The sequence below is a fragment of the Hylaeus anthracinus genome, unplaced genomic scaffold (assembly GCF_026225885.1).
Source record: "Hylaeus anthracinus isolate JK02 unplaced genomic scaffold, UHH_iyHylAnth1.0_haploid 11997, whole genome shotgun sequence".
Lineage (NCBI taxonomy): Eukaryota > Metazoa > Arthropoda > Insecta > Hymenoptera > Colletidae > Hylaeus > Hylaeus anthracinus.
The window spans coordinates 1,560,284-1,574,351 of NW_026534344.1; the positions used below are offsets into that span (position 1 = coordinate 1,560,284).

Here is a 14,068-nt window from a genome sequence, read left to right on the forward strand (position 1 = left end):
ATACCCGGTCGTCCGGCGCGGCGTGTAGGCCGCTGGCGTACCTTCCTATCATTCGCCGGAATCCAACCAATGGGCGCCTACGCGTCTGTGGTAGTGCGGTTGCGGCGTTGTGTCGCGTCGCGTCGTCTTGCCTCGCCTCGACTCGCGTCGACTCGGTTCGGTTCGCGCAGTCACAACTCGTTCGACCGTCAAACTGTACGTTTCGATAACAAGGAATACGAAATATTACCAACGTGTTGCAGTTTACGTGTGTGACTATTTAACGTTATCGTTCACAGTAATCGTTTCTTCCGGATACGAATTGGCCCGCGTAGTGCACGTGTTGTGCGGAAATCCGCGCGTTATCTTCTTTTGTCAGTTGACGGTGGACTTACGGTGTTTCCCCCATCTCTCTCGCGAGAAGAACCATGCGATTTTCGTGGGTGTTCGTGGCTACGGTGCTCCTGTTTCTAGCTACTGGGGCGAGGTGTAAGAGAAAATTCGACGGGGATTTTGAATTTGCCGAAGAAGTGAGTTGTTTTATACTATTTCGTTTCCCTTTTTTTTTTTTTTTATACTTGTTTTTGGTCATATTATTTGTTTCTTGTTGCGCGACAATACCGCAGTTGGCTGACATGTCACGTTACGTTTCGAAGCCAATGAAATTTGCGTCGATCAATCGTGATAGAAAATCGCTATAGTTGTTCTTGTTTCCGTTCGCGTTGTCCCTATTTACGGTATGCACCTACGTGCGCCTGTTCAAATGTCATCTTTGACGGGAGAATGTTTCCCATTGAAGCACGTCAATTCACCGACGTAGGTGGGAACAAATCGAGCACAGTACTTGTCATTCGCGTATCACGATTCCTCGGCAACGTACAGTTAATCGTAGAATGGAGCAGAATTTTTAAAAATGTTGAATGTGTGTGTCACATTCAGGGACACGTCTCTGGCGAAACGGTACTAGAACGTTGAATACATGACAAAGACATCGTGGAATAAAAATAAACAAATACATCGTTTTCGTTTGCAATTATCGTGGTGCATTGCACGATCACGTTTCCATCCAAGTCGATATCTTCAAATTTCAGTAATAGTTCATTTTCTATACGTACAGGAACGTATATCGCCTTGGATTTTCGAACGAGGTATATTTTTCTTTATATAGTTTTAGTGGTGAAATGTACCTGGTAGTGACCTTTAAAATCAACCATGAAACGTACGTTTAGTCACGGTTCATTAGGTAGTCGGGGAACACGCAATGCAGGCACTTTTACTTTTACTTTCGCGTAACGGAATCGCTACTATAATGCGAGTTATCGATGCAATTGTTTATTTTCTTTTCGATGCTCGTGTACTCGCTTTCTACACGTTCGATCTTCCCCAGATAAACACTGTGATCGGAAATAATTCCGGTGCACCCCCCACCGTCTCACACGCAAGCGCGCGCATATACGTCTATGTATGTATACATACACATTTGCGTGCCGTGGTGTATCTAGCGTCGTATGCTTCCGGTTATGAAAGCGATTTCTCAACTTAAATTGAATATAATGAATAAAATGAAATGGGATGCTAAATTGTACATATTGAAAATGTGTACATATCATATGATGGGGTGCAAATACTAATGCTTGTAATAGATGTAGACGACGTCTTAGCAATGAACTCGAAACAAGAAAGTAACGGTAATATATCGTTGAAACGCGTAATCATTTCAATTTATAACTAATTTATCATTGGTTACTTTACGTCTGATTATTTTTGCATCGCGTGTAGAAAAAGGATCAACTTTCGTTTCGTAAGTGTAAGATAAGTGTGGAAATTCGATTTAATTATAGGTGGTAAAGTAAGGAATTATTGATCTTTCGATACTCATTTGGAGAAAAGGAACGGTCTAGTTTTAACCAACAGCTTTTGGAACTTTTACTCTTAAGGTCACCTCGAGTCGTAATAGTACGTAATAGGATGTATGAAATTATAGTTCGATCCACACCTCACCCCCTTCGACCTCGTACAGAAAATGTATAGAAATGTACAACTTGAGAATGATGTATGTTATGTTACTATTGTACATTTTCTTGTTATTCGATACAGTTGAAATCCTAGAGGACTGATTCTTTTACGAATTGGAACCATTACGAGAAACGACGGGAAAAAAGAATTTCAAGGTGAAAAACTAATGGGCGTCTTAACGTTTAATCGAAACGAAAGTGTTGGTTGTTCTGTTTATCGGGGTAGTTAACATTGTTCGAGAAATGTAGACGTCTTCGCTTTAAAACCGAGCACTCTAAATTCATGAAGTGACGCTTTCAACGGCAGCTGCCCCAATTTTGCGATTGCTGTAACGTCATAACTCTCTACGGCGTTGCACTGCTATATGCACGAGACTCTTGACCCTCTTATCTTCTTCCTCTTACAATCCGCATTGCCATTTTTCTACTCGCCGCGGCGCTCAGAGGTGCGGGCGCGCAGTCTGAACGAGAGTGACACGGAAAATGCGTGTACGTCGCTGACAACGAGGCGAGTCCTGACGTTTCATCCTCCTCGTTTTGTAGTTTTACACACTGGTTACGCGCGGTGTTTGATAAAAGTACTCAAAGAAAAGAATACTCGATGAACGCGTAATAGAAGATAACTCATTCGGAAATGTTGAGTTTCTTTGAAAGTTAGACACGAAGCGAAGCCACGAGGTAAAAATGGTGCACGGTAGGAGCGATTGAAACGCGCAATCGCGCGATATCCGCGTACAGGTGCTCTATTATTCCAGAGAAGTTGCGGTTGGCAAAAGTCTGACTTTACGGTCGCGTTGCGAAACAACACGTTCGTTACGGCCACGTTATCGCGAATCGTGCTACTCGAGCGTTTTGTAATTCCAACAATCGATTTGCAAGTCCCGAGTTGTTCTGTGGACGTATACTCTTGTACGTAGGTACACACCACCGCGGGCGCTATCCTCTCGGAGAGAAAATCGATTATCCCTGGCGTAATGGAAAAGAATTCCTTATCGATCGTTCGGAGAACCTGTGACCTAGTGCCGCGAAGGTGACCGAGCCTCTACTTGGAGTCGTGCTCGGTCTTTTCGCAATCTATCCGAGGGTGAACGGCGGACCTCGTGTCGACTGCTGCAATTGTTTCGATCCATATGTATCGTCATTACTCGTCGGTTGACGGACAGTTAACCGTAACAACCGGAAAAACGGAAACGCGCGCGATGCCGTGATTTGATTTGCAAGCTTTCGTAACTAAAATTTGTACGTTTCGCAAAATTTTCGTGTCGTACGATACGTATCTCGGTTAGCTTAATCTTGACCGACTCCCGTTCCCGTGTTCACGGCAAGCGGTTGCAGCCTTTGGAAACGCGAATGCACTCTTTATAGGTCGGTTACGTACGCGGTGTTTATAAGCTGAAATTTATTGCACGAGAACCGCGGAAGGGAACTACTCGCGCACTCCTGTCTAGGAAGCCTTCATAAACCTCTTAACAGAAAATAAAGTGGTACGAATACGCCGAGGGAAATCTCGCCGTAGGAAATTTCATTTCTAGAAAATTCTAGCCGTCTCGCATTAGTAATTGACAGTCGAAAGGCAACGAACTCTCTTTCAGGCTTAGATTCGACGGTAAATATATCCGTCCATAGTCGAGATATTTATTCGATATAATTGAAAATCGAAATCGCGGAACGTAGATAGAACCGAATTGTATCTACGCCTCGTTTCGTTTCGTATCGAACGTTCTACTCGAGAAGATCGTGTACCTAGACCGGACAGCTTTGCTCCGTTGCAAAGCGAAGCAACTCACCACTACGTACCTAAAAGAACCTACGTGCCTACCTATTTGGTCAATTTTCGTTCATCGGTACGGCGCGGCGCGGCGTCTATCGCGGAAACCAAGAGTCTGCTGATCGAAAGGAACCGCGAAACTTTCCGACCACTGCATCCCGAATCATCGGAGTAACCCCGAACTGACTCGCAGATTTCCTACGAAGAAACCAAAAGATCCTGGGGGTGTATTCATCGACCGTGGTCGAACACAACCCTTCGGGCGCATTTGTATCTCCCTCGAATTTCCTCCTTTTTCCGCGAACTTGTATCCTGCAGGTCGCGTGGTCTCTCTTCCGTTCATCCCTTTTTCTCTTTCGCCAACATTGGCCACGCCACGAGCAAGAAGAGCGCCGGATAATGGCGTGGTGTGGCGTGGCGTGGCGTGGCGTGGCGTGGCGTGGCACGAAGCGGGCGAGGCGCGAACCGAACCGAACCGGACCGGAGCGTAGCGGAGCGAAACGAAGCGAGATGGGTGCGGAAGGGCGGGTAACGTTGGATAGTAAAATATTGGCCAGACCGACGGGCGCCACCGACACGACTTTTTCATCGGGCACGTTCGCTTCGACGACGAGGATGTTCGATTTCATTATCTTTTCTTTCATCCATTGCCGCCCACCCCTCCATTTCGTGTTCAGTGTTCACCCCTTTTCCTGTTCTCCAACCACCCTTGCTTTTCTGCCTCGTTTCCCGTCCAACCCATCGGCGATTTCCAAACTTTTGAATCTTTGTCGACGACGCCGCGCCGTCGCCGTTGTCGTCGTCCATTCTCTCGCCTCTATCGTATCATGCATAAGACGGGTTCGTCCATATTTTGGTTTCTATCGCGTTTCGTATTAAACGCGGTCCGTTCTATTATCTCGCCTCATTTCGAGAAAAAAGAACTCCTCCATAACACCTCCATTCGCTGTACCTTCGGAATTGACCGTGATTGCATGCAACCCCGGCCTTTGTGCGTTCCGATGCAGCACGTCTTACTGTCCCGTTGCGCGTCGGAGTTCGCGCTGTTTCAGGCTCGACCGAGTGGTTAATGGCCACAACAATTCCAAGTTGCAGTTGAAGGGAGAGTGCATGAACCGGTATCGTTACCGCTAATGTACTCCGTTGGTTCCAATAGACTGTTGGTCGCATTTGACTTTACCAGTCACTCGAGCTTTGACCACTTTAAAATACACGCGTACCACAAGTCCGAGCCGGCACAAATCTCGCGAGATCGTCGAATCAATTTTCGTAACGAGCATTTGTTTATGGAGTTTCAACTTGAGAATTGAATTTAGAATAAAATTCGTCGACACAGGGGTACTTCGCTCATCTAAGGAAAAGGTAAAAGTGTCTCGTAATCGTTTCGAGAATACCAGACGAATAGCAACGACTCGTTTCTACTTTCTTTGATCACCGTGTATACGTATGTACACGTACGTTATAGTCACTAGCTAACAAGTTAAATTGAAGTTACGAGTAGCTTTACGTCACGCGTTACACACTCTTTTCAAGCAGCTACATCTCATTAAATTTATGAATAAAATTACCCGTGTCCTTTACACGATGCTCGCTCGAGCTTTGGACATTCTCAACTACAGAGGATTGCATCGTTTGCATAATTCGCGCGTATATTTTAGTAATAAAACATATAGACACACTGTCGTTATTTGTTACAAAAAGTTTTCTATCGTAGCACGTCTATGTCTCTAGCTCGAATGTCAACTAAACCCGACGAAAGATTACGGCACGGTAACGGTATCAACTAAACGCTATTCAACGTTAATTTTTGTCAACGATTGTAAAACGAAATAAAATGGCCGAGTTTCGACGATACCATGTGTCGCGACAAAGAGAAATATTTAAGAAAAGGGTATCTAGCGATCGTTGATCTTGATCCGAGCCGGCACAAATCTCGCGAGAATCAGGTTCGAAAGTGAGTTCGAGGCGTAGAACAAGAGGGAGCGAGACTCTCATTACGCGTGAAATGGATTAATTTTCATTTTCTTTTCGGGATTCATGTTTGCCTTTTTTTCCCCGAGAAAATTTAACAGGGCAGTCTTTAGTCCATGTGTGTAATGTTTACACTCTACCGATGCAACGAACATAAACGATACACCTGTAATTTAAAACTACGTTTCGAATTGCAAGAGTCTCGGTTTTACATCCATATTACTCGTTGTATCGACAAATCCACTTTAAAGTTATCGATACACATACCACGCCACATCACATCACATCACAGTTACTAGTTTTCCATTAATCTGTTTCTCGGTTACGCGCCATGAAACTCTGCCAATTGCCCGTAATTGGCGCTATTATGGCTGAAAGCGAGCGAGCATACGATGAACAGGATTTTCAACTTGCAGCATCAAACTCGTTTCGAGATGGATACGTTGTAGGACTTTTTCTCCATGTAATTCCATGTCCTATGGAAAGTTCGATAAATCCGTTACCGTCAATAAGACCTCGTCGAAGTGATCTATATGTCGTAGTTTCATGGGAGATGGGAAAAAACACTTGCGTACAACAAAATAGTCGATTACGCGGACGATGGTAGTGAGACGGGACCCATGGCCCGCGGCCAGTGGCTCATGGCGGGGACGCTACGCCGACGCATCGGTAGCGCGTGCTGCCAGGCTGCTGGCTGCATCTGCATAAACACGATGTCGTTCTCAAGGTTCGATCAGAAATTCCAACTCGGTTATTTTGCCAGGGGGAGTGGCACGAGCATATCGATTTTCGCGCACACCTCGCGAACCACCGAGCGCCATGAAATGAAAAATACTACGGTCGGTATGGCACCGTCGTGAAATTAAAGCTTACCTTCGGAGGCATTCTAAACATATCTACGTAGTTGCTACTCCGAATTGAGAATCTTCTATTCCCGAAGAAAATGTCGCGAGTGTTTTCAGTAAAGAGATTCGAATATAGTAACAATAATAAAATAATAATAAAGCCGATCTCGGTGCGAAACGATTAATTACGATCTCGAATCTGTCGATAGGTTTGTCAGAGGATGTAGTATTTGTTTTGTTAGGCATCGCTAACAGGAATCTATTGTGGTATTGTGCAGTCGCAGAGGACCGTTCTATCGCGTTTCGTATACACACGGAATCCGTATTGTGCGCTTAGGTGCGATGTACTTTTGCAGACGCGGCGCATCTCTATTGTCGTACCGCGGGCGAGCGGGCGGGTACGGACACGGATACGGATTCGCTGTAGTTTACCTTACAAAGGCCGGGGGAAAAAGAAGCAGAGAAATCCGACCTACATATTCTCCGCGTACGGGGGTGAAGAATTTTTGCGCGTCACGCGACAATCAGAGAACACGTTGCTTCTTTGAGCGAAATCGCACGGACTAACGTTCAATTGCCTAGTACTTTCCAGCGGCATCTACGTACACGGATGACGTAAAGATTCGTTTGGGCTCCGACGCGACATATTACAGGCGAAGGAGTAAATCGGGTTCGTTGTTCGAAGAATGTAGAACGAGCACGGTTTCAGTAACGCGGCATATCGTGTTCGGCATAGAAACGCGCAACAGGGAAATATCGGAGCGCAGTTGTAGATGCAGTTGCAGGTGCTACTGCCACTGTCGTTGCCCTCTCGTTGCGGTTTTCGTTTGCAATCGCCGGATCTGTAAACACATTAGCTCGTGCCAGGGGCCGCCTTAACACAACGAATTCCGATTGTTTGTTCGCCGGCGTGGGCGCAGCGCAACGTGTACATTTACAATTGTTGAAATTCGTGGCACGTTCTGCGCGCATTTGCAATATGGTTGCATTCATTTGGCCCGAATTATCGCGGACTCTACGTGTTCCGGCTTTCCTCTGCTCGATTTTCAGTGGCTCGCGCTCGTCAGAGTTATCTATCCGTGTTCGCTATCGAGACGGGACCGATGCGATCTTGGCCAAAATTCTTATTAACGCACAGGCTAGCTAACTTGTTGCGTTTAGCTCGTTCGGTTTTCTTTGCAAGCTAGAGCCGGAAGACTAGTCGAAATGGAGGGGTTCTGGAGTAACAATCGCTTCCCATAATTCTCTCTTTCGGTTTAATATCTTTAGTTCCGTCGCTCTTCCCGCGATACGTTTGACACGGAATATTCGTTGTTGGAATTCGATTAAAGGGAACGTTAATGGCAGCCATACGCGATTTCGTTCGAATGTCGCGTGTCGAGGCTAATCCTTTCTGTCACTGGAGCAAGGAGAAGCCTCTCCAGGTATTTACTTAGCTGGTTCACGTAACCGATAAGGTTGATTCTACGGATTCGTTTGTTCACTGGTAGACCGAGAGGGAAGCTCCGGCAACTTGTAATGCCGTTTAATTCAATTACGTGATCGACGTTGTCGTCGTCGCCGTCGCTGTCGCCGCGTGTTCCGATGCATTCGCGGTTGCGAGATATCAATTAATGGGAATCGCAAAGACACGCTTCGCGTTTGGTACAAGCAGGGGCAAACGTGTATTCGCCGTACGACAAAAAAAAAAAAAAAAAATGACTAAAGTACATGGAAATATTACGTGTGTATCGACAAGGTGTCACCGGAACAACAAGGCGAGCAGAGCATTTGTAAAACTCGAAAGAAATCCTTTTAACGCGAGCATCTTTGATGACGCGACCTTGGAGGAGCCAGCCTCCGAGACTCCGCTGGTAACCGTCTTCTTTATACCTGTTTCTATCCGCCGACCTCCTCGAAAGCAACCCGACGAGGGCGCACAATACACATCTACCTACCTTTTTCCATTTTTTCTTTCTGCCGTCTCTCTGCCAGCAACATCATCCTGTTTCGTTTCTCTCGTTTTCCTTCCTGGCTGGCTTTGCCAACCGGCTCGCCGACTCTTTGGAGTGTTCCGTGTTCCGTGTTCCGTGTTCCGAAGGGCCCGGTCTCGTTATCGATTCGCGGAATATCTCCTCCATCGTTTCAGCCACTCCTTCCCACCCTCTACGCGCGAGCGCGTGCTTGCGTGCGTACGCGGATGTTTCTCTGGTGCAACGAGCATCCAAAAATACGGCTCGATATTCTTCGTATCTGCTTAAAATATAACATTGCTTCGGTAAAAAATTAATACATGCCGCGATAAAAATATTACCATGGCTCGGTGGACAACATTGGCGGATTCGAGTGACGAGGATGGGATACCGCCGCGTCGGCTAATCAATCAGTGTCATCGACACGTTGGAATCACCGACGAATGACGGGGATGAGATAGAATAGGTCTGGGATTGATATGCGACGATGGCGCTGCTCGCCGCGATGTTCATCGGATCGTACCGTATCCACCGTTCAAGGAAAACCGATTCTTGCTTTCAAACTAATTTTTTCGAGGGAAAGTTCGTTCGTCGTAACGCTACACGATAAAAAAAGATTATTTCTCAACTCGAACAAGTTGGCCTCACTTTCGCGCGTCGCGTCGATCCGCTATAGCTGAATAAGTTGTCTGATACATTGGCTGACCAATTGGCTGAACTGATCCATTATCGGGAAACTCTCCTTTTGGATGCGGTCTCGCGAAAGGGCGCGATAAAACCCGTTTTCCGATTCACGAAGAGAGGAGCGGAGAGGATTGTAGGTTTGCGACAGCCGACGATCGAGCGTTGATTTCGCGGTGAATTCCATCGGACGGACCGATGAAATTTTGCCGCTGAAATCCGTTTTTAAAGCGTAAATGCAGCCAGCGTCAACCCGACCGTGTAACAAAGATCGAAGATGCGAAAACTTATTTACTTGTCTGACGTTTCAGAGAAACAGCGTTTCTTGTCGTTGTTTCTAATGATTCTAATCGCGGGATGTTTTAAGAAAGAGTGCGTTGTTCGTGTAAAATATCCCGTCGAGTCGCGATGAGTGTTTGCGGGTCACGTGAGATTAAGAATATCCGGGACGCTCGTCGACAGCGTCCCTTTAGTGCTTTCTATTTTCTGGTAGAACTCGATGCCTTCGTTTGCTCGTCTAATGGCGTGTCCTACATCTTGAATGCTGTCGCTTATTCTTCTTCTTCTTAGAAAGGGCGAGTCGAGGCAAAGCGAGGCTAATAGATACAGTTTGTTATCTAGGGTTCCATTTAGGAGTACTTAAATATCGACAAAAAAGCGATTCAGATTTTCTCATCGAACAAATACTTTGCTTAGAAAAAATGATTTAAGTAAAATGTCGTTGAAATCTTTGGTAACGCGGATAGAACTCGTTATCGTTCTCATTCACGTCGTCAGATGCTTCTTATCTACCCCGTGGAAGCTGGTCTTCCCGTTTGTTCTGGTAATAGGTAGCCCGACCACCTTCTGGCTTGTCCTACTTGCACCTACCTACCTATCTGTATACTCATCCCGAGTGCTTCGCCTCGGTTTTTACCGGCATACACCGCCGTGACCAGCTCTACTCATACGTATTTGTTAGCACGCAAAACCTTTGCCTATAATTCTGTGGCAGAATTCGTTCGCAGAGCGAGTGATGTTTTCAAAGTTGTCCAGGGAACGATTATTGCACCGCGGTAGATCTTAGGACTAATAATCGGGAGAGTACTTAAATTTGCAAGCGGATGCATTGATCGAAAACATTGGGCCGGGATCGTGGCCAGGGGGTGCAGTCTGTGTGCCATTGCCGGTGCATCGACCTGTTATGCGGTAATTTCGTATTCGATGAATCGGTAACTGCTCCTCTTGAGACTGCTTTCGATTCCGACATTATTGTTGTATCTCGTCGGATATCATCGTTTAATAATAATTTTATTAACGACGGAAGTTCGTTAATCGTATCGAGCGAAAAACTATCGATGGAATAGTAGTAGGGCATGGGTGTCGATGGTTTTCGATGCCGCGTGGATAAATCGATCTGGGTCGTTTGGGTGAAAGGTAGATGGTAGAAAAGAGAAGGTAGTGGCAGTCGAGAGAAAGGAGATATTTCCATTTGTCGGAGTGCAATCGACACGGAAAATCGCCACGCCGCGGCGAAGGTCCTCCATTTCCGAATGAGTTTAGCCCGTCGGCGTCGCGCGTCGCCGCGGCGACTATCGAGAATTGATTTGTCCCAGGAAAACAGACGTATTTTCGGCGGATCAATGCGACGCGACGCGACACGGGACCACTACTGTCCGATTTACGATTACTCGGCTCTCTTCGGCTAGTACCATACGTTTGCATAGGTAATCGATTTTCAGCGTTTCACGATTCTTCTCTTTCGACGTATATACTTACATTTCTTCGATTCCTGGCTTTCTCGTTTCGCTCCATTTACCTATTGCGTTCCGTAATAATCGAATGTTGAGAGATTTTTAACGAATCGGTGAAACGATCGTTTTCTTTGCGCATATGTAACGGCATGTGAACCGGTTAAAGTTTGGATTTACGGAAAGAAGGAATATTGTCGGATCGGTTAGCCTTTGATCCTTCGATGTCTAATTTACAATCGAATCGACTCTTTGAACCGGCTCGTTAGACTCTTCCTCTCTTTAGAAGAAGACATCGGAAGGGTGAACCAGTACCAAAGGGTACTCGAGAACTCGTATTACTTTCGCTCGAACAAGAAACGGAAGTGAAAGTTTTAACTACGCCATGCGAGCCATGCCGTCGATACGGGCATTGAGGAAGGAAAAGCGGAAACTAACAAAGTAGACTCGGTCGGCAGTGAATTAGGGGTGGCGAGCCTGGTGGAAACAGGTGGAGAAACTATTATATTTACACGGATGATGTAGACGAACAGTTACCTTTAATAGAAATATTAAAGACACGGAAGGACGCGGGTACTCTAGAAACGTCAAATCGATTTTCTTAATCGATGATTTAATTCCGCCTCTTGAAAGGTCCGCGTTCTAATTTTTATCTCGATCCGATTATTCGAGACAAAAAAGAAAAAGAAGAGAAGTTTGAGAAGGGAAGAGAAAAGAAGAAAAGAAACTATCTAATTGCTAGGATTCAATTTATTCATAATTTCGATCGACGAACACAAGAACGTTCGCCACAATCTCGAAAGGGACAACTCTCGAATCGACGTACCCTTTTTTTTGCACCTGCATATTTTCTAGAGTCACTAGTATACTAGTAAAATACGACGATAAGCTTATCGAAGTTTTCTCATCGAGCGCGAGTTTCCCGTCGAATTTATATCCAGGGGGTTCGTGGATGGCTGAGTTCCGTTACGTATTTCACGATAAATATTTATTTATAGATGGTTTTAGCGGCGCGAGCACGCGCAACTCGATAACAAAGCCTTTCATCGGCCATGGTCGCGTTATTTAGAAATGACAGGAAATGTAGCGTCGCATTTTTCCCAGATTTATCGCGTGCGTATTTGGATCCATAGAGAGCGACGCACGATAATTCAACGACAATAACGAGACTGGAGAAATGTTGCCAGCATTACAGGATACGAAGACTTTAGTCGACGTGGAAAAACGGTGGAACGTTTCGCGGTACGAGACGCCTTCGAACATTCCTATCCAAGTAGTCCTTCCAACTTTGACTCGTGCAGTCCAACTCGTTAAAAAACATTCAAGCAAATGTATCGTTTCTTCATTTTTATTCGCGAGATGCGAGGATCGTTCCGCGTGTTTCACGACGATGCCAGAGGAGGAGGAATTATTCCTGCGATCCATAACTCGTCCCGTTGCACCGTCGAGTGACTTCGTGGTTGGGGAAACGGTTGACGCGACCTCGTTGCATGGCCAATCCATTTTCCGAGGAAAATGTACGCCCGGCCGTCAAAATACACACCTGGTCGGCTTGCTCGCGCATACGCGCGGTCACGTAAAAATATTCGCTTACATTCTGCGATACAGCCATATGTATACATACGTGGAAAACCGACATGGAAAATCTGTTGCAACGACACCACGGGTTAAGATCGAATGTGCTTCGTCGTCGAGAGGAACCATAGAATAACGTAGCGTACAGGTGCATTCTGGTTTAAATGTTGGCGTCGGCGTCAGTGAGTTACGCGCAGACAGGTATATAGCAGGTACAGAAAAGCCGGTTTATCACTTGAAATCGTCGTTGCATAATTGCGTCAACGATCACCAGCCGAAGAATTAATAGGCTTGTCGACATGTCGCGGCAGGTTCTGATTAGAGCGTCTGTTGCCTTTGTTTCCGTCGGAACCTCGCGTCGAGCGTGATATTAGTTGATCGAGGATGATTGTTCGATCGACGTACCTAGATATTTCCGGACGCGTACCAGACGATCACGGTCACACGTCACATGGCCGAATAATTATCGCGTCGATGTTACGAGCGAAACAAATTTCGGAGCTGCTCAAGTTTGAATACGTTAACGAACGTTTTTAGTATTTTTAATGAAACGTGAAAGGTCAGTTTTAATGCAAAATTATCGCGATTTCTAGGCTCGTATAGGATACAAACGGCACGAACCTATAAATACGCGTGATCTTTCAAGGCGTGGCGAAGCGAAAACTATAACCGAGCATTTACATCGGTTAACCTCGCGTTACCGCGAGGTAGGCGTGAATTATTTACGGATAATGTACATCCACTACATTAGCTCGTTCCGACGCAATTAACTCATCGAGGAACTCGCATTTTACCATCGCTATTCCCTTGGTCTGCGGCCCGGAGTTCCATCCAATTTGTTGCTTCTCGTTCGTTGCGATTCCCCTTTTATTCCGTTCGCGGCGTTTTCTCAGTTACTCCGTTTCTCCTTTAATCTCACGATTTAAAACATTTAAAAGTATCTTGATACGATTCGATTCGATTGATTATAACGCGTGTGCGTAGCCATGTTCTGCTTTTCGTGGAAATATCAATTTACTCGAAGAAATTTTCTTCCGTTTAGTCCAATTCTTAACGCGTTGATGGCAATGCAAGAATTTTAATTTTGATTCGTAGCCGAGTGAAACTTGTTTTTAACTCGACCGGTTCCTCCGTTCTTTTCTACGAATTAAACGAAATCGTATAAAAGTATTTATCGAGCGCCCTATGTAAGTAACTTGACGGCTAGCCCCGTTTTGTCGTTCTTAATCCGCGGCTTTCGGGCTAGCGCGAGCGTTACACGCGATTCCTTCGTTCGTATTAATTTTGCACCGGTTAATTTCTTTATCGTCCGATCGCGAATGACCTACTTCCTGTTCCAGCGAAAACGATATCGGTCGCGAACGTATAATATTATTCCAGCAGTGGACTCGTCGCGTACGCGGACCGATTCGAATTCGCGCATCTTTCGAGAAAACATACGGACATACGAACAGAAAAAAAATAGACGTCGTTACGATTCTATCCCTTCGCCGATATTCTTTTAATGCTCTCGAAAAGAAAACTACCATCGGGCCGAGCTAATTTCAAGCAG

General features: G+C 45.7%; 1 protein-coding gene across 2 annotated transcripts in view; it reads left to right on the forward strand.

Moving 5' to 3' along the window:
- Nucleotides 1-109: 109 nt before the first annotated feature.
- LOC128889797 (proteoglycan Cow) overlaps nt 110-14,068 on the forward strand; it is a 31,453-nt gene continuing 17,494 nt past the window's right edge. For both annotated transcript variants that reach the window (XM_054147786.1, XM_054147785.1), the window contains exon 1: nt 110-509. Coding sequence is in view for 1 of the 2 variants with exons in the window: in XM_054147785.1 (XP_054003760.1) it covers nt 408-509 (102 nt within the window). In the remaining variant the exon portion in view is untranslated. The remainder of the gene's footprint in view (nt 510-14,068) is intronic.